Source organism: Lynx canadensis, chromosome B2 (genome assembly GCF_007474595.2).
Source record: "Lynx canadensis isolate LIC74 chromosome B2, mLynCan4.pri.v2, whole genome shotgun sequence".
Taxonomy (NCBI): Eukaryota; Metazoa; Chordata; class Mammalia; order Carnivora; family Felidae; genus Lynx; species Lynx canadensis.
Window position 1 is genome coordinate 75,681,508 of NC_044307.1, and position 24,249 is coordinate 75,705,756.

The 24,249-nt window shown below is 36.9% G+C and overlaps 1 protein-coding gene across 4 annotated transcripts in view; it reads right to left on the bottom strand.

The window, feature by feature from the left end:
- SNAP91 (synaptosome associated protein 91) overlaps nucleotides 1-24,249 on the bottom strand; it is a 147,543-nt gene that overhangs the window by 76,345 nt on the left and 46,949 nt on the right. For all 4 annotated transcript variants that reach the window (XM_030315917.1, XM_030315913.1, XM_030315914.1 and 1 more), the window contains exons 3-9: nucleotides 20,700-20,842; nucleotides 19,981-20,056; nucleotides 19,121-19,223; nucleotides 17,361-17,454; nucleotides 15,509-15,620; nucleotides 5,763-5,869; nucleotides 1,322-1,363 (exon numbers count right to left, since the gene is read on the bottom strand). In XM_030315917.1, coding sequence (XP_030171777.1) covers nucleotides 1,322-1,363; nucleotides 5,763-5,869; nucleotides 15,509-15,620; nucleotides 17,361-17,454; nucleotides 19,121-19,223; nucleotides 19,981-20,056; nucleotides 20,700-20,842 — 677 coding nt within the window. The remainder of the gene's footprint in view (nucleotides 1-1,321; nucleotides 1,364-5,762; nucleotides 5,870-15,508; nucleotides 15,621-17,360; nucleotides 17,455-19,120; nucleotides 19,224-19,980; nucleotides 20,057-20,699; nucleotides 20,843-24,249) is intronic.

The following is a 24,249-nucleotide window of genomic DNA, read 5'->3' on the forward strand; positions in this document are numbered from 1 at the left end:
TATTATCATTAAATAATTTAAAATGAAAGCATACTAATTGTCTTCACTTTTTATTACAGCGTTATTAAATTCATGTGTCCATATCTAATAAAAAATTTTTAATGGTACTTTACATACTTAATACCTAAACCATATCCAAAATGATACTAATATCTTATTCAGGTACATATCTGATCAAAGAACACTATCTTCTCATAATAGCAAAAATATATTAATATTCTGTCTACTGGAAGCAGTGATCTCCCAACTTTTAAGGCAAAAAGTACAATGCCATCATGTTTGAATTGTTCTCAAAATTTTACTTATGAAAGATTATTGGTATTTAGTTGGTATTTTAATAACATAAATACAGAGACTATTACTTTGGGGTTCTCTAATTTTTAATAAAAATTTAAGGTTAATATTATTTTAAATCTAAAAACATTGCAAGGGATTATAGTCTATTATATACATTTTGACATTATTAAAAACTGGGTATTTTTCATTATGAACATTTCCTTCTATTACAATTAGTTTTTATTTACAAAGACAGGAAACTCATACATTCATTGCTGGTATGCAAGAAGCTCTATATTCTCTCTTATCATCTCACTGTCTCTAGTTAAAGGACATGTTTGGGATAGAATTTACCATAACAGAGTAAAGAGTTGATTAAATAAAAACAGTTCCTGCCAATTATGAGAAAAGTCACAAAGTAATTCTGCACATGTGAATGGTCTTGATTCTACAGGGTGCCCTCTTGACACATAAAAAGATTGATAAGATGGCACCACTATTGCTTTTGCTTACTAGATGGTCCCTAGAAAAATCACTTATCTACCACTAGCACTTTTTTTTTTAAAGGTTCTTTTACAGAATTTCTTCCACTTCACAGGGGAGTCAAGAATCAGTGCATACCTGGGAAATGTTAAAAACTAGGAGAATAGAAGAAAAAACATTCCTAATGTTCTGACTACATGCCTACCAATAGTCACTGTTCATAAAGCATTTTTCAGACATTATTCAAGGTTTCATTTTGAATCAAGTTGAAGAATGAAAACACAGTCTCAATAAATAAATTCAGTTGCCTTTAAAGAAGAAACTGTGTTAAATGGGCAGCAAAATCTTCACATTATCTCCAGAAATATATTCAATAGCTAGAAAAAATAAGCAAGCCAAAATAATTTCCAAGAAAGTTGGCTGACTTAAATTCAAAATGCATTAAATGCTTACAAGACTATGCCCTGGGTAATTTATGGCAAACCACTATAGTGGTTTAGTAAAGTACCACTATAGGGGTATAGTAAAGTATACTATACTTTTTATTCAGAGAATCACTTACCTGTGTGAGGTCAGGAATGTCACCTTTATCAATGCCAACTTGCTGCAGATTAAAAAAAAATAAGTTACTAATGGGAATTTTTAAAATTAATTTCTTTGCATTTAACAGATTACCCACAGGATTAGTTAAGTACGGCTCAATCCTGGTATAAAAGAATTGTCAATCTCACTTTGAAAATATGCTTTGTGTAGTTTTCTACTCAATATAACAGAGCAATGATTTTGTTAATGTAGTTAGATATAACAAATGCACAGAATTTTACTGGAACCCAAAAAAAGACTTAAGAAATTGAAATATAAAATGTAAAGGTTTCCTCCATGGCTAATGGCAACTAAAAGCCTAAAACAAAATTCTTACACTAAATTTAAATTAATTATACTCAGTAAGTCCTCTGGACAGGGAATGTTCATTTTAATAACTTGTTCAGAGTATAGTATCCACCCCTCTTCCCACAGAGAACCATTTTGTTTGTTGCTTATGTATCCTTCCAGAGTTTCCTTATGTATATCCAAGGAAACAGGAAATATATAAATACATATTCACTTCCCATGTTACTATACAATAATAGTGTATTACATACACTGGGCTTATATTTTTCATTTAACGATGTATCTTAGACCTATATCCACATTAACACATAGAGTTTCCTTATTTTTACAACAGCATCTTTTCCTATTATTTATTTATACGAGTCATGTATTAACAAACACTGAAGTTGCTTCCAATCTCTTGCCTTACACATAATGTTGCACACACCATTTTGCACCTGCGTGGATACATCTGTAGGATGCATTTATAGAAATGGAATTACTAGGTAAAAGCATATGTGAATTTTTAGTGTTGGTAGCTTGGGGAGAGAGGTAAGGGAGGGAGGAAGAGCAGAAAAAGAGAAAGAAAGAACAAGAAAAAGCAAAAATATGGGAATATATTAATGAAGTGAATCAACGAAGAGAGTATATAGGTGTTCACTATATGCTCTATCAACTCTTGTAGATTTTAAAACAATTCAAAATAAAAATTTGGAGAAAAATACAAATCATAACTTAAATTCTCTCATTTTATGTAAATAATGAAATTTAGGCTCAAAGGAACAAAGTGGGTTAAATTAAGTCTCTCTCTTTGAGAAATGAACTGCTTTGATGTTGATGGAAATGCAGAAGCCAATACATGAAGCGTAAATGTTCGGCTCCTACAAAGACAATAAGACAAACTGGAGGTCGGAAAATCTACCCGTGTGACAAATGCTTAACTAAGTTATTTCTTTTGCTTTCTCTCTATATACAGCAGGGTTTCTCAGCCTTGGCACTATTCACATCTTGGGATGATAATTCTTTGGTGGGGTTTGTCTTGTGCACTGTAGGATACTGGCAACATCCTCGGTCTCTACCTACCGGATGCCTGTAGACTTCCCCCACCTCCAGTTGCGACAACTAAAAATGTCTCAAGACATTGGTTGCTGGGGAGGTGAGGGGAGCATTAATTGCCCAGTGTGAAGAACCAATGAGGTAGAGCACTGACCCTCATCCCTCTAGAGCAACTTAGGCTGCAGATTCCTCCCAGATGTGTAGACTTTACCTGCTAATGACTAAACTCTGACTTTAGGGAAGCTACTCCTGCTTCCCTAAACTCACTTAAATATTACAAATTATGGAAATTATAAACTAAGGTAACTTCATTCCTTTTATTTCTATATTTTAATACCTCTTTAGGTGATCCATTAAAATATTAATATGAATGAAGTCAGCATGTTTGAAATTAAAGTATTATGGATCTTTAATATTGGGATCTTCTTGGCAAAAGGTGATGTGTTTCTCTTAAATAGTTAACACAACTTTCTTGAACAGAAAGACATAATTTAGGAATTCTTCCTTGACACTGCTATTTTCACTCACCTGAACTTCTGAACCATAATGTAATTGAAGGCTTGAGCTGAGGGGTGGCTGTATTACAGAAATCTCATCACTTTCTGTCTGCAAATATTCTGGGAGATATAACTCCTACGACTTGGTATTTATCTTAGAATAGCAAACTAAGAATAACTTACTTCTATAAAAAAGGAAGTGTGTTTAGCAAAAACGCCTATTACCTATAAAACAACCATTTTACAAAGTTTCAGTTCTCTGCTTTAGGAGACTTCATTGTAAGAATTCAAAACATGGGAAGTTTTCTACACTTTAAGCAATTATTCTGGGATATTTGAATATTTCCATACTAGTTGTTTGACAAGTCTATATTTCTTTTAGTATGGCAGACAATTCATTAACATTTGCCAAATAGCCAATATACACAGTTGTATTTTAAAAATGACATTCTGCAAGTCTTCTGTACATTCTTCAGGAAAATGGCACTAACTACAAGGTAACTATTTGGTATGAGTCCACACATATGCACACCACACAAGAGCTGTCTGGTAGAGAGGGAAGCTTTGTACATGTGTTAAGAAATTTCTGTATTTACCAATCATAACCAAACCACTCAACACTGGTATTCAAACAATTAATGTCTAAATTATGAACAATGTAACTTAAATAAAGAAAACACAAATGGTTACTGTTAGCCCATTGTGGGTTAGCATTTATTCTATGAAAAATAATTTTGTAAATTAGTATCATTCTATAACAAAGTCCTGGTCATAATGTTCAAATAAAAGTATAATACTGTATTCAGTTATTTGAAGAGAAACTCTCAGAATGACATTGAATTTCTATATATTTTCTTTTCGACAGCCTGACATGGGCCCAGGCTGACATGAGGTTATCAAGAGACATAAAATAAAGTTTTACATCTAAAAACAGAATGGGGCACCTGGTTGTCTCAGTAAAATGTGCGATTTTGGCTCAAGTCATGATGTCATGGCCATGAGACTGAGCCTTGCGCCAGGCTTCATACTCACTGTGGATTCTATCTTCACACTCAGCTTGGGATTGTATCTCTCTGCCCCTCCCCTGCTCACTCACACACACTCTCCCTCTCAAAATAAACAAACATTAACATTAAAAAAATCCAGAATGAATCAATAAATACCCCCTTTCTCATGAAGACCTTGAACCCAGCCTTAGCGATTAGAGAAACATATACCCCAGGCTGTCACATGCCCAGCTCCTTACCTTAACGTATACAGTAAGAGATAGGAAAACTGACTAGCATGTGCACCAAGAATTAATGAAACAATGAAAGGATGTTCTGCTCTGATGCTTAGGCATTACTGATCTTTTCACAGAAAAAAAGGGAAAATTTTACTAGATTATTTTGATAACTAAGGCTAAACCACAGGAAAATCTTATCAAATACAAAAAATAAAACTTGTGTGGCAGCAAAAGTGAAAGTTTCAAGCAATTCTATCCCTCCTTAAAGACAACCACATCAATAAACCCATGAGAAGTACACATGAATATGCTTTAATGCATATGTAATTCCTATACACTCTTCTTTACTGCTTCCCATATTATATACAAAAAAAGACTTTTATTCTGATTACAAACTATTTGGATCAAAGGTAAAGAGGTAGCACTTTATAACATTATTTTAGTCTCCTAATATGAATGTGACAATTATTATTCCTTGTGAATAGATGAAATTTGAAAGATAGATAATGCACGGACTAGAGTGCATTGGAATTGTGTGTATAAAACGCTTGTTCTGGTGTTATATTCTGAAAATGGCAAAAACAGCAGAAACATGGCATGAATGTCCAATATCCATGGCATCATATGCTTCAGAACCCCCCCTTACACAGCACTCCAGTTAGTGCTAACAATTCGTTCACTGACATGTAAGAGAAGAACCAACTGGTCATCCTGCCAAAGGACTATAGTAACAATGTCATATCTTCCAATGTCAGTATTCATCAATAACTAGATTTCATAAAACACTAACTTACAGGTAACCTCAGGAACACCAACTGTATGGTTACACAGTTATTATGATTAAGAACAAAGATATCCTTAAGAAACAATGTATAAACTTCATAAAAGTAATGAAATTTTCTGTTTAATTTTTTCATTGTGTTTAAGTCATTGACAAAGTAAGGTCATATTTATGACTTCTACACACTAACAACAATACACAGACTTTCCTAAGGGCTTTTTCCCACAGGGATCAGTAAAAAGGAAGTCCTTCCTTACAATCAAAGATCGCCATTAATTAGAAGGGGAGATGAACCACCTTGCAGAGCTGAGAATCTGCTCAGTGTCCAGGACACCTGTATTTGAACACAGAATGATCATTAACTGGGATGCAGGAGTGCAGAATACAGTTGTGGATGAGAAACTGGAGGACATGACCTCTGAGTGCACTTCCAATCCTAACACACTGGGGCTCTGGGACAGAATGTCTTGACATATTATAAACCCTACTATTGACTCCAGATACATAAATTAATATTAACAAAATTAATATTCTTTGTTGGAATGTTTTTCCAACAAAGCTTAATATTACTTACCTCTGCAACCTTGAGAAATTCAGATACTCGCGTCATTCTAGTTAGAAATCGTTTGTAAATTTCTAGGGCATCTTTACATTGTCCTTTCTTCATTTCAAAAAACTTTTCTGGAAGAGATAGACAAGCATTTTGAAAAGGCTATTGTATTCAATTTTCTTCTAAGTTTATGTTAATACTATTAATTAAAACCTAGGGGTGCTTGGGTGGCGCAGTTGGTTAAGCATTGGACTCTTGATCTCAGCTCAGGTCATGATCTCATGGTTTGTGAGCATCAGGCTATCGGCACAGAGCCTGCCTGGGATTCCGTCTCTCCTTCTCTCTGCCCCTCTCCTGCTTGTGCTCTCTACTCTCTCTCTCAAAATAAATAAGTAAACATGGGGTGCCTGGGTGGCTCAGTTGGTTAAGCGTCTGACTTTATCTCAGGTCATGATCTCATAGTTAGTGAGTTCCAGCCCCGCATTGGGCTCTGTGCTGACAGCTCAGAGCCTGGAGCCTGCTTCACATTCTGTATCTCTCTCTGCCCCTTCCCTGCTTGTGCTGTCTCTCAAAAATACATAAATAAATAAATATTTAAAAATAAAATAAAAATAAATAAATAAACCCACAATTTTCGAAACACCTAAATGAATGTTTGGATCAAAACACCAGGCCTTGAAACCCACATGAGGTACTAAAGCACCTAACCAAGGAGACCTGCAAAGTTTAAGAGCAGTGTTATGTTCTAGGTGTCTCAAACGAAGGCATTTAAACAGTAAAAGCACAATTAAAGTAGAGGAACATATGAAATGTCACAAGTGAAACTCATGATCCGTATGTCCCAGTACCTGCTTTATCAAATACTTGCTGATGATCTCAAAAGTTATGATTGTGTTCTACAGCATTCTTATTTTCTTGCTAGCTCATCATAAAGCAATGAACCTATCCAAATTAAAGAATTCTTTAAATTGTCTACACTCCTTATAAATTGATACTTTTGTTGTCCATAAGTGATTTTTTTCAAACATTATAATGTGTCTCTTAGTTACAAAGTAGTGGAGTTTTGTGAAAACCATTTGGTTTACCAAACTCATCATGACTTTCTAATACGTAATTGTATCCTTTTTCTTAACCTTCAACTTCCTAGACAGAAAAACAGAAGAGGATCCGTTTGCTGCTCTCTCTTGCATTCCCAAGACTGGAATTCACAATCAGTAAGGTACTATAGCTCCATTATACTTACAGAATGTGAGTGTATTTTCTCCATACATCTTTGGAAGGAAACCATTACTTTATCAGTATTTTTTTCGCAGCCAGTCATTCATCAGTTCATTCCGTCAATAATTACTGACATTGCAGATGGAGACACAGTAGACCCTGCCCTCGCTTCCAGACAACTCTAGATCATAACTGAAGATAATTCACTATTCTTCATTATGTTGTATTTTCACATTGTTAAACTCATGCTATTTTTATATTCTCTCATATTTTAAAGTTCTTAATTTCATTCAGCATGTAATTTTACTACCTTAAAAGTATTTTTAATTTTCTCAAGAAAGGTTTAATAATATATAATTACACAAAGAACTAATTATTGAGGGTAGCTACTCATTATCTTCTGTTGACAGTCTGGGTAATTTTACATTTAACACAGACCTCCGCTGTAGCATTCAAGGGAAGAAAAAGATCAAGAAAACAAACACATACTGTTTTCCACTTGAGATTTGAGACGGAAGTGAGGCTTTTAAAAAATGGCCAAATCTAACCCAAAGGTATTACACTAAGTGAAGCAAGTCAAACAGAGAAAGACAAATACCATATGATTTCACTTATATGTAGAATTTAAAAAGCAAAACAAAAAATAAACAGACTCTTAAATTCAGAGAACAAACTCGTGGTTGGAATAGATGAAGAGAATTAAGAGGTCTAAACTTCCAATTATAAAATAAGTCAGTCACAGAGATGAAAAGTACAGCATAGGGAATGCAGTCAATAACACTGTAATAACACTGCTTCCCTTCCCTTCTATAATACTGTAATAACGCTGTATCCTGACAGATAGGTACTGCCCTTACGGTGAGCACTGAGTGATGACATATAGAATCGTCAAATCAAAATGTTGTACATCTGAATGAATATAACATTGTGTGTCAGCTGTGCTTCAATTTTAAAAACTGGCCAAATATAATCTTTATCCACCCATTTCTGTTGTCTAATGCTACAGATGGAATCATGGCGCTATAAGGGAACAAGTATTTTTTAACTTAAACTTTTGAAAAAAATGATTTATTCTGGTAAAACATAATTTTCTTTCTTTCTTTTTAAATAATCTTCACATAAATAATTTTTTCCAAATGTCTAAATTACTTTTCTTTACTAATCTAACTTTATTTCTTTGCATCAGATCTTCAGCAATAACACAAAAAGAAGAATCAACTGAATAATCTCAATTTATTTTTAGAACTAATGCATCAGAATTTTGAGCAACTTGTCTCCTCCGGATACTTTTTAAATTGTTCTTACCTTTCATGGTTATTTAGGATATGGTAACAAAATATATGAAATTATTATGGCTTTAGGTTATAATTTCATAATTGTTTCTGTAACAGTGGTAATGACACAGTAAAGCAACATGTACTGAGAAGTGAAGCTGTGAGATTCCCTTGTCCCCTAAGACTAGGGAGAAGAGAAATTAATACTCTTAATTTTTTTAATATTTATTTATTTTTGAGACAGAGAGAGACAGAACATGAGCGGGGAAGGGGCAGAGAGAGAGAGAGGGAGACGCAGAATCTGAAGCAGGCTCCAGGCTCTGAGCTGTCAGCACAGAGCCCGACGCGGGGCCCAAACCCATGAACTGTGAGATCATGACCTGAGCCTATGTTGGATGCTTAACTGACTGAGCCACCCAGGCGCCCTGAGAAATTAATATTCTTTTAAAAAATTTTTTAAATGCTTATTTTTGTGTGTGAGAGAGAGATGGAGACAGACAGACAAACAGACAGACAGAATCTGAAGCAGGCTCCAGGCTCTGAGCTGTCAGCACAGAGCTTGATGTGGAGCTCAAACCCATGAACTGCGAGATCATGACCTGAGCTGAAGTCAGACGCTTAACCGACTGAGACACTCAGGCACCCCGAGGAATTAATACCCTTAACAGAAGGGATGGGTCATCCAGAAAGGAGCCTCTGTCTTTATTTCATACTAAAGATAACATATGTTGATTTTCAGTATTAAATTTCAAATCTGGCCTTTGTAACATAATCTTTATAATGTGTTGATAAATTCCCTTGTCATATTAGTATTAATTTTCATAGAACAACTGTCCTAATGAAAAGAACCAGATGAAAAGGAATCTCATCTTGTGAAGTACACTGAGGCTGTGCATGTGGACTATTACTAATGAGCATTCATCAGAAGGAAAGCATCTTCTTGCTCGCACATCAGAGTTTCATCATAGTGATAAAATGTTTGCAAAGATTTGCAGCACCACTATTGATTCCAACATTAGATGCAGAGAATTGTTTGTGAAGTCTTTAATTAAAACTAACCCATAGTGCATTTATAAACCTAACTCCCAGCACTACTTAGTAAACAAACAAAAAAACCATACCTGTCTCAAAACACTCAGGATAGCAAGTGTACATATCTTCTAGAATGTTACTTTCACATGAGCAATTTGACAGCAACGTTGAATGAAGGCCACTCAACACCAGAATATGATGAGGCAAGAATGCACACCTCTACGTCTTTCGAAGTCAGGTCTTTAATATGAAGATACAACTCACCTTTTCTGTTTCTAATGTTAGCCAACAGACTATCTTTTTCAAATTAGATGAAATAAAAATATATATATTGCATGGTTATTATTTTAATATAAAGAGAAAATGCATTCTTACTACAGTCTTCTTTCTGAAGTCAAAATAAAGTAAAATAGCTGCATTTAAGTAGATGTTGAAGACAATCAAGGAGAATCACATGGCTTCACATGGTTTTAAAGTTTGTTTACTTTTGGGGGTGGGGTACAGAGGAGGGGCAAAGCGAGAGGGAGAGAATCCCAAGCAGGCTCTGCACTATCAGCACGGAGCCCGACGCAGGGCTCAATCTCATGAACCGTGAGATCACGACCTGAGCCGAAATCAAGAGTCAGACACTTAACCAACTGAGCCACCCAGGTGCCCCTGGCTTCGCATGTTTAATTGCTAAGAAAATTGTAAAGGCAGTAAGTCCAATGTTCTTGAAGCAGAAGTAGGAAACAAACAAGGACACACACTAGTGAGAGGGCACAAGTATAAATCAGCAGAACTTCATTTCTGACTGGCTAAGGCGTTAAGACGAGCAACTCAAAGATAGCAGGTTTTAGTTTTAAAGGACATATATCAACAGAAATAAGGAGATTAGGAAGGGCAAATTCAAGAGTTCATTTTTTAGAGATTGCTGAATTTTAAAAACACAGTATCTAAATTTCAATATCTACAAATAAGGCCTGCAAAACTGAAGCTTGGAAGAAAGGTAAGGGCTTAAACAACAGATTGGAGATTCATATCTCCATAGGAAACCATAGGGTTTTCAATGAAAAATATACACACAAAAAACTGGCTAGAAATGAACTTCAACAAAAACTCAAATTTATGAGTGGTAAGAAGAGTAAAATAAGCCCAAAAAAAAAGGGAAGGAAGATCTGTTATTTGGTTTACTGAGAAACACTCTCACCTGAAATAAAGGTCACACAGTGTTGCATTACATATTAAGGGCAGGTATCTTTCCCCAATAAGGCAACATCTCTAAGACCAGTGTGTCTGATTGCCTTACCCAACCTCCATTTTCTCTCTTTCTAGACTCATGAGAAGCCAGGAAGCTAGATGCAAAATCAGTTCTGTAAATTAGACAGACCTGTGAGAGATCTGGAAGGTAAAATGGAGGCAGAAACTATTTTCCTGCACATTTTTAGCTATTTCTGTCACAAGAAAGTTCCTAGAAGTGTGAGATACATTATCTTTTGGCAGCACTCCACTGCCCACCCTCCAGCTTCCCAGGTTTTGAGTAGTGGTTACTCCTACTTGATGTGACTCCCTACTTCCTGGAAGGTAGCCTCAGGTGTCCATTCTCTAGCTTCTTCAGGCTGCAAGGCAGCTCAGGTGGTGGCAGCAGCTTCTTATTTTCCGTGTACTTCAGAAATAGTAGCTTCCCTGGTGTGTGAGAATTTATTGTTCTGGAAGTCATTCAGGAGGCTGAGCCTAGACCAGGTCCTTAAAGGCTTCTGATAATTACTTAAGCACCCACCTCCCTACATTAGATCCTTTTCTAAATTTAGAGTATGTCGAGTGGTTTCTGTTTCTTGAGTAAGTACATTGTATTTGGTATTTGAAGTGGTTGTAGAAATCAGGCCCTCAAAAATGTCAAAGATAGGAATCCGGGATTAGATGTGTAACCGGCTGGATCCGAAGGCAGTGATGACCGCCCACAACTATCAAAAAATTGATTCTCACAGTCTGTGCCATGCAGGAGTAAAATAATTACTGAAATCATCACCTCTGTTTTTCTCAAATGAGCAGCTAAAATGAAGCTTACCAGACCAAGCCGCTGCTGAGACAGACCACCATGATGGGAATAAGGCAAACAGAATATAGAGTGAATGGTTGCTCCTGACTCCAAAGAACAACGACAACACAGGATTTTAAATTACTGGCTCAAGGCACCAGTCAGACAGTGATACTCCAAAAGTGCCCTCAACTAATCTTATCTCTGGCAGACACAGGCCTGTCATCACTCAAAGTCAGAGTCTAATCTTGTAGGTTGGTGAATTACAACATATGTCGTTAAGTTAAATTCCCAGCCTCACCACAGTCTCCTTTGTGAAAGTTAGGATGTTTACTGAGAAGAAAAATTGGAAAGGAGAGTGCTTGGGTAGATTCAAACCAAAGTGAGCTACTCTTGCTAGAAGAAGCTTTTCCTTCTCTGTCTGAAGAGGCTGTTCCTGCACTGATTGGAGATCCTGTAATCAAGCCACCTTTCATGAGGGAATGAAAAATTTTCTCATGTCCAATCCATCTACTTCATACCCCTTTCCCTTTGCCAACTGCCTAAATACCTAGTATTAGAAGCCAGCATGCCCTAGGGAGACAAGTACAAAGTCTGACCCAGGAGGAAAAAAATATACAGGCTAAAAGAAGTGCAAGTTCTTACAAATTTCTGTTGGCAGTAGGGTTGCCAGATAAAATACAAGACACTGACTTAAACTTAAATTGTAAATAGATAACTTTTTAGTATAAGTATGTCTCAAATATTGCATGGGACTTACTAAAATAATTATTCATGGGGCTCCTGGGTGGCTCAGTTGGTTTGATGTCTGACTCTTGATTTTGGCTGGGGTCATGATCTCACAGTCGTAGGGTCAAGCCCCACACGGGGCTCTGCCCTGGGCATGGAGCCTGTTCGGGGCGGGCTCTCTCTCTCTCTCTCTCTCTCTCTCCATCTGCTCCTCCCCCACATGCATGCAAATGCACATTCTCTCTCATAAAAAAATTATTTATGTTGATCTGAATACAAATTTAAGTAAGTGGGCATCTTGAATTTTTCCCTGTGAATCTGGAAACCCTCACTGATAAAAATGTAGACAGCTGGTATAGATTCTAAAGGTTCTGACCAGGAAGAAAAGTGTATTTAATTAGATTTTGGATATAATTGATAATTTGTCAATTTGGGTGAACATGCCACAAAACAGAGATTCAAAAGCTAGCCTGAGTATCTGGAAGTAGCTCTAAAATAGTGATTCCCAAACTGAAGTCCATGACCAGGAGCAAGAGCACCATTCAGGACCTTACCAGGAATGCAAACTCTCAGGCCCTACCTCAGACCTACTGAATTAGAAAGTCTGGGTTGAGGTTTAGCAAGCTGAATTTTAATAAGCTTTCCAAATATTCTTGAGAAATGTCCTCAAAACACAGCCAAGAGCACTTTTTCTTACTCTTCTGCAAAAGGGACCCTTACCAGGGTGACTATACCCAGGGGAAGGGGACACACCCAGACTTTTCAGGAACACTGACGCTAAGCTGATGCTACTCCCTATGGACCCAAAATGTCACTATTCATTCTACCAATTTGAGTTGAAGTTTTTTTGGGATTAGGTGATAAAAGAAAAGTGCATCCAGTGGATATATTACACTATCTGTGGTTATTTCCCCAGTTTCCTGAATATATATTTCTAATAGAAACACTATGAAACTAGCAGTCCCCACACTGGTTTCCTGACCTCTTGAAAGACACAGGGGTAGCAATTCCATCATTTCCTCAGTTAACCTGCATATCTGGTCTGTGAAATGGGTTGTGGATAGAGATTTACAATAGGTTACTGTGAATCTGATCAGGTGATGACCCCAACTTGCAGACTCCCAGATGTATCCTCCTTACCAGCATAAAATCAGCATCACTCTTGACACCTGATGGGCAGCTATCAAACCAGCAAACTCTTTTATCTCTATCTCAATAAACAGAGCCCATCAGAAGTAGTTTGCTTCCATCTGGCAGGGATGATATCATACACTTGTGTCTTATTTCAAGGATATCAACCTCTCTAGCTGTCATGATCCCATGGGTTATCACGCTAACGATATCAGGCTGACTGTACCCGGTGGGCAAGAATTTCAGTAATGCTGGATGCCTTGATAAGTCACATGTATGTCATGGGGTGGGAGACAGAATTTATGAAAGTTCAGAGACCTGCCACATCAACAAAGTTTCTTAGGGTCCAGAGGGGACCCTGGAGGGGACCTCCATGTCAAAGACAAATTGCTTCACGCATCCCCTATAACTAAAATGTAGGCAAAAGTTTTGCTGAGCTTTTTTAGTTTTGGAGGTAACATATACAATATGTGTGTGCTCTGCTCTAAAATGAGTATCAGGGATGGTGTCAGATATAAGTAGGATCCAGATCAGGGGAACGTTCTGCAACTGCTCCAAACTAGAGCCGCATGGGCCTTTGTTCCCACAAACCTAAAAGTACTCAAAGTGTCTGCGGCAGATCCAAATGCTGCAGAATACATCTGGCACACTCCAATAGGAAAATACAGTGGAGGCCTCTGATGCTTTGGAGCAGCTCCATGTCTTCTTCAGACAGTAACTAATCTCCTTTGGAAAAACTGTTCTTGGCTTGCTTATAGAGGCTGAGATTCTAACCATAGAATATCAAGTGATCATAAGACCTCAATTGTTATCTAATTTACAGACCCATAAGCTGGGCAAGCGCAAGAACACTCTATCATCAAATGAGAGTGGTATGGAAGAGGTCAGCCTCAAGTCAACTCTGAATACCCGTGCAGGCTGTACAGACAGATGGCTCATATTCCCAGCACACTGACTCTTCTGCACTGCATTTCTCCCTCCAATCCCTCTGGGGAGCTCCCCATAACCAGCAGACTGAGGATAAAAAGAATTCAAGGTTGGTTTAGAGATGGTTTCTCATGCTGGCACTAATGAAAAGTGGTTTGCTGAATCATTAAATCCCCACAAAGGGATGACCTTGAGAGTGGAAAGAAATCTTTCACTGTAGGCCAAACTTCAAACAGTGTATCAATCTGAATTCTACTTTAGGTCAAAGGAAAGATGGTGAGACAAATGGAACTACCCCCAAAATATGCTGGCCTGGATGACCAGGGACTTAGAAAAAATAAAACTGGAAGATGGGTGACAAGGTCTGGAGAAAAGGAGTGGGTGGACCTCTCAGAAAGGATAAAGAGCATGAGACTATTTTCATTCCATGCAAATGTAGACCAAAGGCCATATGCCACAAAAAGGTTCTCAATGATCGGGGGGATAAGAGGACTCCATACACTGATGAACAAAGTGATTACATCAGAATGGAGGTTGTGAATAGGTCCAACCACATAGTCTGATGTATCTGCCACTGTTGCTAAGCCCTTAGTCTGTCAAAAGCAGAGATCAATGCTGAACTTCTACCATGGCATCATAATCCAGGGAGTACAGAGTCATCCTCCAAGTACCAGGTTAAGGATTAATTCCTTTTACCAAGGAAAAGAGCATAATAGATAATTCATCCTGGATATGGATTTATCACCTCTGCCCATAGTGCTTTGCCAGTGCCACCATCTGTGGAATTATTCCCCATCACGGTATCTCACACAATCCTACTTCTATTTTACTGCACAAGAAGTGAGACAACAGATGCATCCCACAGAATTTGTCAGTCGTAGCATGAATCCCTTCAGTCCAGAAATAGCTGACCTTACATAATGATGGAATGGTCTACAGAAGACACTATTTTAAAGGTATCGAAGAAGATACCTTAAGAAGTTAAACACTCTAGTATATGCTCTGAACCACTGGCCAGGATATGGTACCTTGCTCACCACTGTTGGGTTATATGGGTCAAGGACCCTAGGAGCTGGAGTACCCCTTATACTTGATGAGGTGACAAGTGGCTTCCTATTCCCTACACATCTCTACAGGTGGTACCAGAGGTAGCTGTTAGCACAGTAGAGTAGAACATATTGGGGCTTAGTCCAAGAGGCAAAGCCTAGAACCTTCAGTAATTCCAATACTTTGTAAGCACCAAAATCCCTGTAAAGAATCCCTTCCTGCTTAAAACATCTACAGTGCTGTTTCCTGCACTTACTCTTGACTAAGAACAGAGAAATGTGACCTCGATGAATCATATATTTAGATTATTACATAGTAAGTCTATGGTATCCAAATCTTTGCATTCTGATACAGTCTTTATTCAAAGATACCATACCATTAGCAGTTCTACATACCAAGTAAGTTAATAACGCCATCATTGTAGCAAGCAAAAAGTTTAATAAGATCTTTGAAAAGAAGCATAAATGCAGCATTTATGACACCATTTGTTAGCTCATTTGGATGCACCTAAAAAAAGATAAAAATTTAATGTTAATTGCATGTCATTAAATGACAATTTTTATCAGAGCACATGGAAATGTCTCAAATGATTACTAAGAAATTAATTCACATTCTATAAATTTGTATAACTCTTTTAGTAACTCTACCAATATTAAAAGATGGACTGTATATATATTTTTTGCTTCAGTTTCAGTCAGTGGAGTTAGTCCTATCAATTATAAGACATCTATACATCCTATTTGACCAATGATCCACAGGTCAATCAAATACACTTCTAAACATCTAGTCTTTTGTTACTTTTATTATGCTATATTATATTCTTCCACTTCCCCTATGTAAAGGTCTCTGTGGAAGGGTTCAAAGGGACCTGAAGTGACTTAGCGAGGAAGCACATACATGGGGAGTAGACACCTTAGTCACCGACCTCCAAAATAATTCTTGAGACTTATAACATTCACCCATCCACCAAATACTCTAATCACAAATGCAAAGAAGAATAATTTCTCCTCATCCCCAACCCTTGTTCCCAACTCCTCACGGGTCTGTTCTTTTTACCTGTATGACCCCACCCCCCCAAGACAGCACTGTTTTTAAGGGCAAGAAAAGCAAAGAAAAATAAATGAATAAAGAGGAAAAAAAAGTTAAGAGAAGCAATTCCATAAATACTTAGTGAAATCTTTACTGTAAAATCCATCAAAAAAACAAGATGTTTTGCTGATTTTACTGAAATTTCACAAGAGATGAATGTTGTGACCAGGACTCAGTTACAGATTAAACTGTGTAATGTTAGCAGAAATTTTAAGTTACTAATATTGGAGGGAAATCTTTGTTTCAGGCAACCACCAAAAGAGAGGAAAGCTAATGTGAGTCAAGAATCTTCTCACGTGTCAGAATATTTTATTTTTGTGAATCAGACATGTTTACTGAAGCTTTTAATTTTGAAATAATCATAAATCCACATGCAGTTGTAAAAAAAATACAATTCTATGTACAATTTATTCAGTTTCTCTCAATGGCAACATCTTGCAAAACTACTGTACAATATCACAACTAGGATATTGATATTGCTACAATCCACCAATTTTATTCAGATTTCCCCAGTTTCACTTGTACTTATTCAGATTTCCCCAGTTTCCCCACTTATTCAGATTTCACCAGTTTGTGTGTGTGTGTGTGTGTGTGTGTGTGTGTGTGTGTGTGTATGTGCGCGCGCGCACGCAGTGTGTGCTTTTCTTCATGATCTTATCACATATGTAGGTCAGTGTATTTATCACACTCAAGATACAGGTATGCTTTTAAGACACATATCACATTGGTATCGCTAGGAAGAAAGATGATGACAAAGCAAAGATAATTCTCTTTGGTGGATCGTATCATCTAAGCTATCTATATAAAATGGCCTCTAAGAGCAGGTTAAGTTATTTAGCTGCCTAAAGGTTCATCTTGTAGCTTCTTCATCCTGTCAAACACAACAGAAGACCATCATCCTGTTCTGAAGTGGGGTTCTGAGAACACACCATTTGTATTTTTCCATGACTTAAGTAAACACCTGGTAAAGTGCCCAAACTGGGCAACCAAGGTCATCTCTACTGTGCGAAGAGCCTAAACGAAGTGTTCTTCTAGTTCATTGAAACGGGGGAGATCTAAATCTGCTTCCTGAGCATATTCCCAGCTTTACCTATAGCCCACCTTCAAACAAAAGACAGTATTGACTGTGTAAGAAACATTTTCTAGTGAGATACATACATCAAATTCAAGCAGCGCATCAATTTGTCCCTGCAGTATTGGCATACTCTTTAGTAGCTTTTCAGGAGCCATTGTCCTCATTACACCATCGGCCCTGCAATTTTTTTAAAAAAAGAGAAAGATAAAACTCACATGTATATGGAAAACTCAAGACCACATGCATTCTTCTAAGCTGCCCCCCACCATTTCCCTGTTAATCTTACAGGATGATTTTGAGATATGAAGAGGCTGTAGTTGATTACCCTCTCTACACTACTTCCTCTTACCCGTTCTCGTTCCTCAATCACACAGGCAATGCTTTCTTTTTCTCTGCATTGCCCTAAGGAAGAAAGCAGTGTGGTCTGGATAAAAGAGATCAGTTGAATTATTGGATGTACTTTTCCAAATCTATAACAGAGGTATACGTTTTGTGAATGCCAGTTTATTGGCTTGTTTTTGAGAGAAAGAGAGAACACATGTCTTAGAAGCTTTTGAAACCTGTAGGGCTGGGAGTGCAGAGTGTATACTATTAACTATCAAGGGGAGAAAACTGCAAGCGGATATGCACAGTTTGGCCAAAAGGAGACAGAATTTAACTAGCTGCAGAGGACACAACCAGAGGTTCATGACGGAGGGTGCATCAGAGAAGGCACTGAACCCTGTGCCTACCCACAGGCCTCTTAGGGGGCCCCTGCATCCAGTGATGGCAGTATTGAAGTAACTGAGAGAAATACCCAGGTGATGTGAACAGGCTAATGATGGCAACTTTCAGGGTCTCTCCCACTTCGAGGGTAGGGAAAGCATCCCAAAGTATCCTTAAGTGCCCATAAAAGGGTGTAGAAGTTCCTAAGAAGGCTATGGACCTACTACAGAAAGGCCGCAATGCAGCTGGGAACAACAGCCATGGCTGCCCAGGCCCATGTAGGAAGTCAGAGGAAAGCATGTAAACTAGAATCATCCATAATGAGAAGGAGATGAAGTAAAAACTGAACATTCTATAAAATGTTCACTCACAAGAAGCTAATTATTTTGAATGGGCAAGTTTATATTGTTCACCACCATGATAAAAAAAAAGTGTATCAAAGCTAAGCCTGGGTCAGTATTAGAAAAAAAATAGAATTTTGTCTTTTTGTGTGGATTCTTGAGACTAAAATATTAAACTTACAATATCTTGCCATTATTTCAAATCAGGAACAGATACAAGATCTGCACAAATTTATGGCAGAACACTTCTGATGAAATTCAGCATCAATTTAGAGGGAAATAAATGATAATCATGTATTAAAATCAAGTGCTTCTCTTTCGATGAGGTTTTCTAAATCCATGGTATTACTAATCAGTTCAATTGTCTGTGTGTGTGTGTGTGTGTGTGTGTTCAGTTTTGCCTCAATCAAAACACACTGAAATAACTACTGTCAACTAGAGCCACTGTACTTTGAACTTGGAATGACCTTTGTTCAAAATTTCTCCATTTAAAATTATTTAAAGGAATATATGTGTTTAAGAATTTTGAATTGATTTTAACAAATAAAATGTTATACCACGTCAACTCTGGGCAGAAAATTAGATTTTCTGCATGAAAATATACATGAAGTAATACATATTACAATCTCAAGGCTGAGTTCTAAAATACTATTGAGTCTCTTTTTTCAGGTGATTGTAAACTGGGCCCTCATGACCAAATTATTTGGCATTTAAGCTTAGTTAAGGAAAGTCGAGTATTCCCCAAAGACTTACTCTGTTCAAATAAATATGAGGAAGAAAAAAAACCCCAAACATACCCCTTCTTCACTCTGGCAAAATCAAATGCCATCTGTCTGTAAGAGAAAGCCTTTTCATTCAAATATCTACTATAGCGCCTTATGAAGGTAGACATATCATAACCTGGGGAGAGGGGCAGAAGAAGTAAAACTAATTAATAAAATACCTTCAATTGTGCTTTGGTTAGTACCAATTTTTTTTTAATTCCCCAAATGTAAATAATGCTAGAATGAGGTCACTAAGTGTATCAGAAAGGCCTCATTTTAAATCCTACTGCAAGCAAAAATACTTTAGGCATGAGACATTCTAAGACATTTCAATTTCGTTATACTACCATCCTTGTACAGATTAATTATCTTTTCTGATTTTCCTTGCATTTTTGTTTATCATTTCAAAAAACAGGCTCTTTCCGTCTTAATACGCATAGCTACCTGAGGACTACCTGCTTGATGCGCTTGTCTTATACATGATAGGCAACCAGTAAGTATGATGAATGGACACATGACTGCAGTTCAAATTCTAATTTATGAAGAACGTTGCTTCAAGGCTGGAATCTTTTTTTTTTTAATTGGGAAAGTACCTTTCATTTCATTGCCTTTTGTACTTTCATAAACAATTGTGGGTCTAGAATACTGACTATTAAGGTAAACACTGAAAAAGACAAAAAGTAAAGTTAATGTTATCTATATCCTGAGTTGTCTAAAAATTAAATATTTTGAAGCTCTACAAAGTAACAATATAATTACTTTTAAGCCTTTTCCTAAATACCCAACAGAACTATCAGCCACACTAATTACAGATTAATAACCTCACTTCAAAAATTAAAAAAACCTGCATCAAAAGCATTATCCAAAAAATTAGAAAACATAAATATTCTCACCATGGGATCCACTTTTGTCCAAAAAATTGCTGAGATTGAATAGTGTATTTCTAGAGGCCAAGTACTGAATAAATCTCTGAAAAACAAAAATTAGAATGAAAACAATATTCCCAAATCATACCTTTAAGCAATTTCTGATACCAAAGGATGCTACAAATTGTCATAATGATTTTATTTTTTACTCAGTTATAAAGCTTCTCACTCTGACTTTCTCTGAAAGGGAAAAAAGACTGAAAAGTACTCATTGAATTAGAATTAAATTTTATGACCTTTCATTTCTTATATAACAGAAACACTGCAATTTAATATGATTCAGTAGGCATCCCATATAAAATGGGTAATTTTTATTTTATTAATATTTTCCAAAATTAAGCATCTTTATGAAAGCAATTTTCATTTAAAGACTATTCCTAATGGGAAAAATTATTTCATTGTTCCTTTCTCCTGACATTTTTGCCCACTAATGCATTTATATGGTATATACACTTTAAGTACCAGTAATATTTAATATTTCAGTGTCTCCAAAAGAATGTCTAACACTTATTTTTTGAAAAATAGTTAACGAGAAGATTAGAATTATACTCCTCCCCATGATTTTGAATCATATATTTCCTCTTCTTCTTCTCCTAATTAGTGAAAAGTCAAAGAACCCTCCATAAAAGCCTCCCTCCCCCACCCAAAAAAAGAAAAGTTAAGTTTACTTCATTTACTTCCTTTACCTCATTTCCATGCACCATGAGATGATGTGTTGTGACTAAAGCTTTAAATACAACCACCCAGCTACTGTTTGTTGCCCGCTCAAAGAGTGTGTCGGCCATCTGAGGAATATTAACATTGGTCTCATTGGTAGCCTGGATCAAATCTATGAAAGTAGAAGAAATTCAACAATGATATTAATCATTACACACAAAACTTCATTTCAAGTTTTAAACTTTTAAACTTGCTTACTAAAACAGGAGTCCCAAAATTGCTTTGACAATAACTAATAACCAAATTAAAATGAAATTACAGTATCTTTACACATGAACACATAAATACATGTTTTACCCAAAGCATTTATTTTTTTCTTGAGCTTATTTTTTTCTATGGAATTCTGTGTCTTATTCTGAATTTTATTGGTTTTCTGGTACCAATATCACTCTTTAAAATTACAAATTACAGGAAAGCTAAGCCTCATGTTAATTCTTCTTTCCTAGTACAATGTCTCAAAAATGTACTCATTCTACACAGCATTTGAAGGCAATAACATAAATGTATATTTTGAAACACGAAGCTGCTAAAATGCATACTTCACCTGGATTTTAATTCTGATGGGTCCTAATAAATATACTTACCACCTAAGTGGCAGATGAGAGCAAACAGTAAAAAAAAAAAAAAAAAAATTCCATCACACTTACCTAAGCTACCAAAGAACACCATGCATGCATTAAATTACTAGGGTGAGACTTGAGTTTATAAGAGAGAAACCTTTATGATACATTCACTGTCCATATTTACATATTATCACTATGATTCCAGTCGTACCTCAGGGAAAAAAAATTTTATATAGTGGCCAAAGTGGGCTGCCTAGCATTCAGAAAAAGTGGCGAGTGCTGCCGAAGAGGTATGAGGCAACCAAAGACAATGTGCCACGGGACAGAAGCTAAGCCACACTGGGGCAGCGCAGACTTGAGGGTGGTACAGCTGACCTTTGAACAACATGGGTTTGAACTGCAAGGGTCCACTTTCACACAGATTTTTTTAAGAGTACAGTACCATAAATGTATTTTCTCTTCCTTATGATTTTCTTAGTAACCTTCTTTTCTCACTTTATTGTAAGGAATATGGTTCATAACACATGTAGCATAAAATACGTGTTAACTGACTAGGTTACCAGTAAGGCTTCTGGTCACTATTAGTCAACAGTAGGCTACTAGTCGTTAAATTTTGGAGGAGTCAAAAGTTAGCCTCAGATTTTTGACTACATGGGTGGTCAATGCCCCTAACCCCTGGGATTGTTCAAGGGTCAACTGGTACTTCCAACAGCACAGTATGATTCCTCAGGACAATCCTACAAGACTTCTCTTACAAGCCACACCCACCCTGCAGAGAACTGCAGGTGATACTCAGTTACAAGAGAATCCCATGCAACAAATGCAGAGACAGACCCATCCTTTTCCTGACCAAAATCCACGCTCAGTAATCAATAAACCATACATTTGCTTTATTCATTTATCTATTTTATAAAAAATGAGGTTTAAAAAAAGTTGATACTGCATCCCTGAAATAAATTCTGCTCCCTTTTAAGTGCAGGCCGATGTGGTCTCCCTCTGTTTTAAAATCTGAGGCATTTTGTTCCTGCTGGGTATTCAGGTTAGAGGTGTATCCCTCGTAAATTCCTACCATACCGAAGCTCCTTGACGATGGCAACAGTCATGCCAATGTCTGTTTTCTGTGGAGTGCGCTGTGCACAATAAATATTTGTTAAGCAAAATTTACCAAAAACCCCATACTTTAGCCCAAAATATAAGCAAACAATTCTTTAAAGAAAAATCACAAAGCTGTGACATGGTTTCTTGAGACTGTATCATGGGACTACTTTATACTTGAAATTCTGTTTCAGTCACAAATTATTTTATTCATTCATTTATTGAACTGGGATCTGGGGATACAGAAACATATTTCTGGTCAGAGGAGACAAATACCTGGTCAGATAATTGAGAAAGCCTCTAAGAAATGAGTAAAGAGAAGCAACAAGATAGAGCCCAGAGAGCCCAGGTCCAGGGTTACCTTAGCCCCTGTCTAGATATACAAACTCTAACAAAATATCTCTTTCATTTAGGCCCTTATCTTTAAAATAGGAGGTAATAATTACTACCTTTCAGGACTATTATAAGGATTGCAAAGTGTCTTAACATAGTAGGCACTGAAAACAAATGTTTGTAAGTATTCTTATACACACACTGAATTACGAGAACAGAGTAGGGTACTAGGAAAGCATCCATGGGGAGGATCCTAAAGTCAACTATGCCATGGGAGAGGAGAAGGACATTTTTACCAAGTGAGCAAAGTGTGGAATCCTAAGAGGTGAGATGTCCTTGGAGAACTGTGGCAGTTTGGGGGCTGGGTATGTGTGGGCAGGCGATGGGGAGGAACTTAACTGAAGAGCAAGGGCATGACCAATGAGGGATCTCACACATGATTTCACCCTACAGGAGCCTTGGAAGGATTTTAGCAGAGAAGTATAAGACTTCACTTAGCAGAGAAGTATAAGACTTCACTTTTATAGTCAACCACATCATTCAGTGACTACTAAATTTTATCTGCAAAGGCAAACAGAGGCATGGGATAAAATATTCCTGGAAAGATATACTAGAATACAGGAAGAGAGTAAGTTAGAAAGCCCAGTTGAGAATGAGATGAGATGAGCCTGGCTAATGAAAAGGCAGTAGGGATAGAGGGCGATAATGAATGGAGTAGAAAAATATTCAGGAGGCTCAACTGATGTCTCCAGGTGAGCAAATGGATATTAGAGGGGAAAGGAAAAGGAATCATGACCAATTTCAGATTTCTGGTTTGGGGTCCAGTAAATGCTTTTTACTGGAAAGGGAGGAAAGCTGGTGTCAAAGGAGACATAAACTATTTTGAACACAAAACATTTGAAGTAGCTGCGAAGATCAATGTTGAGATGTCTGATAGTGGCCTGGAAGCATGTTCTAAAGTCCAGGATGGGGTGCCTGGGTAGCTCAGTCAGTTGAGCGTCTGACTCTTGATTTTGGCTCAGGTCATTGGATCAAGCCCTGTGTCTGGCTCCACTCTGAGTGCGGAGCCTACTTAATTAAGATTCTTTCTCTCTCCCTCTGTTCCTCTCCCTTGCTCATGCTCTAAAATAAAAATAAAAATAAAAATAAAAATAAAATAAAATAAAATAAAATAAAATAAAATAAATACAGTTCAGAACCAACACTCGACCTAGATACAAATTTAGGAGTCATCAGCAATGAAATGGGAGCTGAAATCATGTAAGTAGAAGAGGTAATACCTCTCCCCCCATGGAGATTATGTTATAAATAAGAAATAAGAATCAAAGCTAAAAAAAGACTAACATTTAGAGATAAATGGAAGAAAAATGAGTGAGGTAACAGATGGCAAAGAGAAGCCCAGGAAAGTGAAATTGTGAAAGCCAATTAAGAAGAGAGCTTCACAAAATTCAAGAAGCAATTAGGGATCACCAATGTCAACTACTACTGAGTCTTCACAAACCGAACCCCAAGAATAGAATACATACAA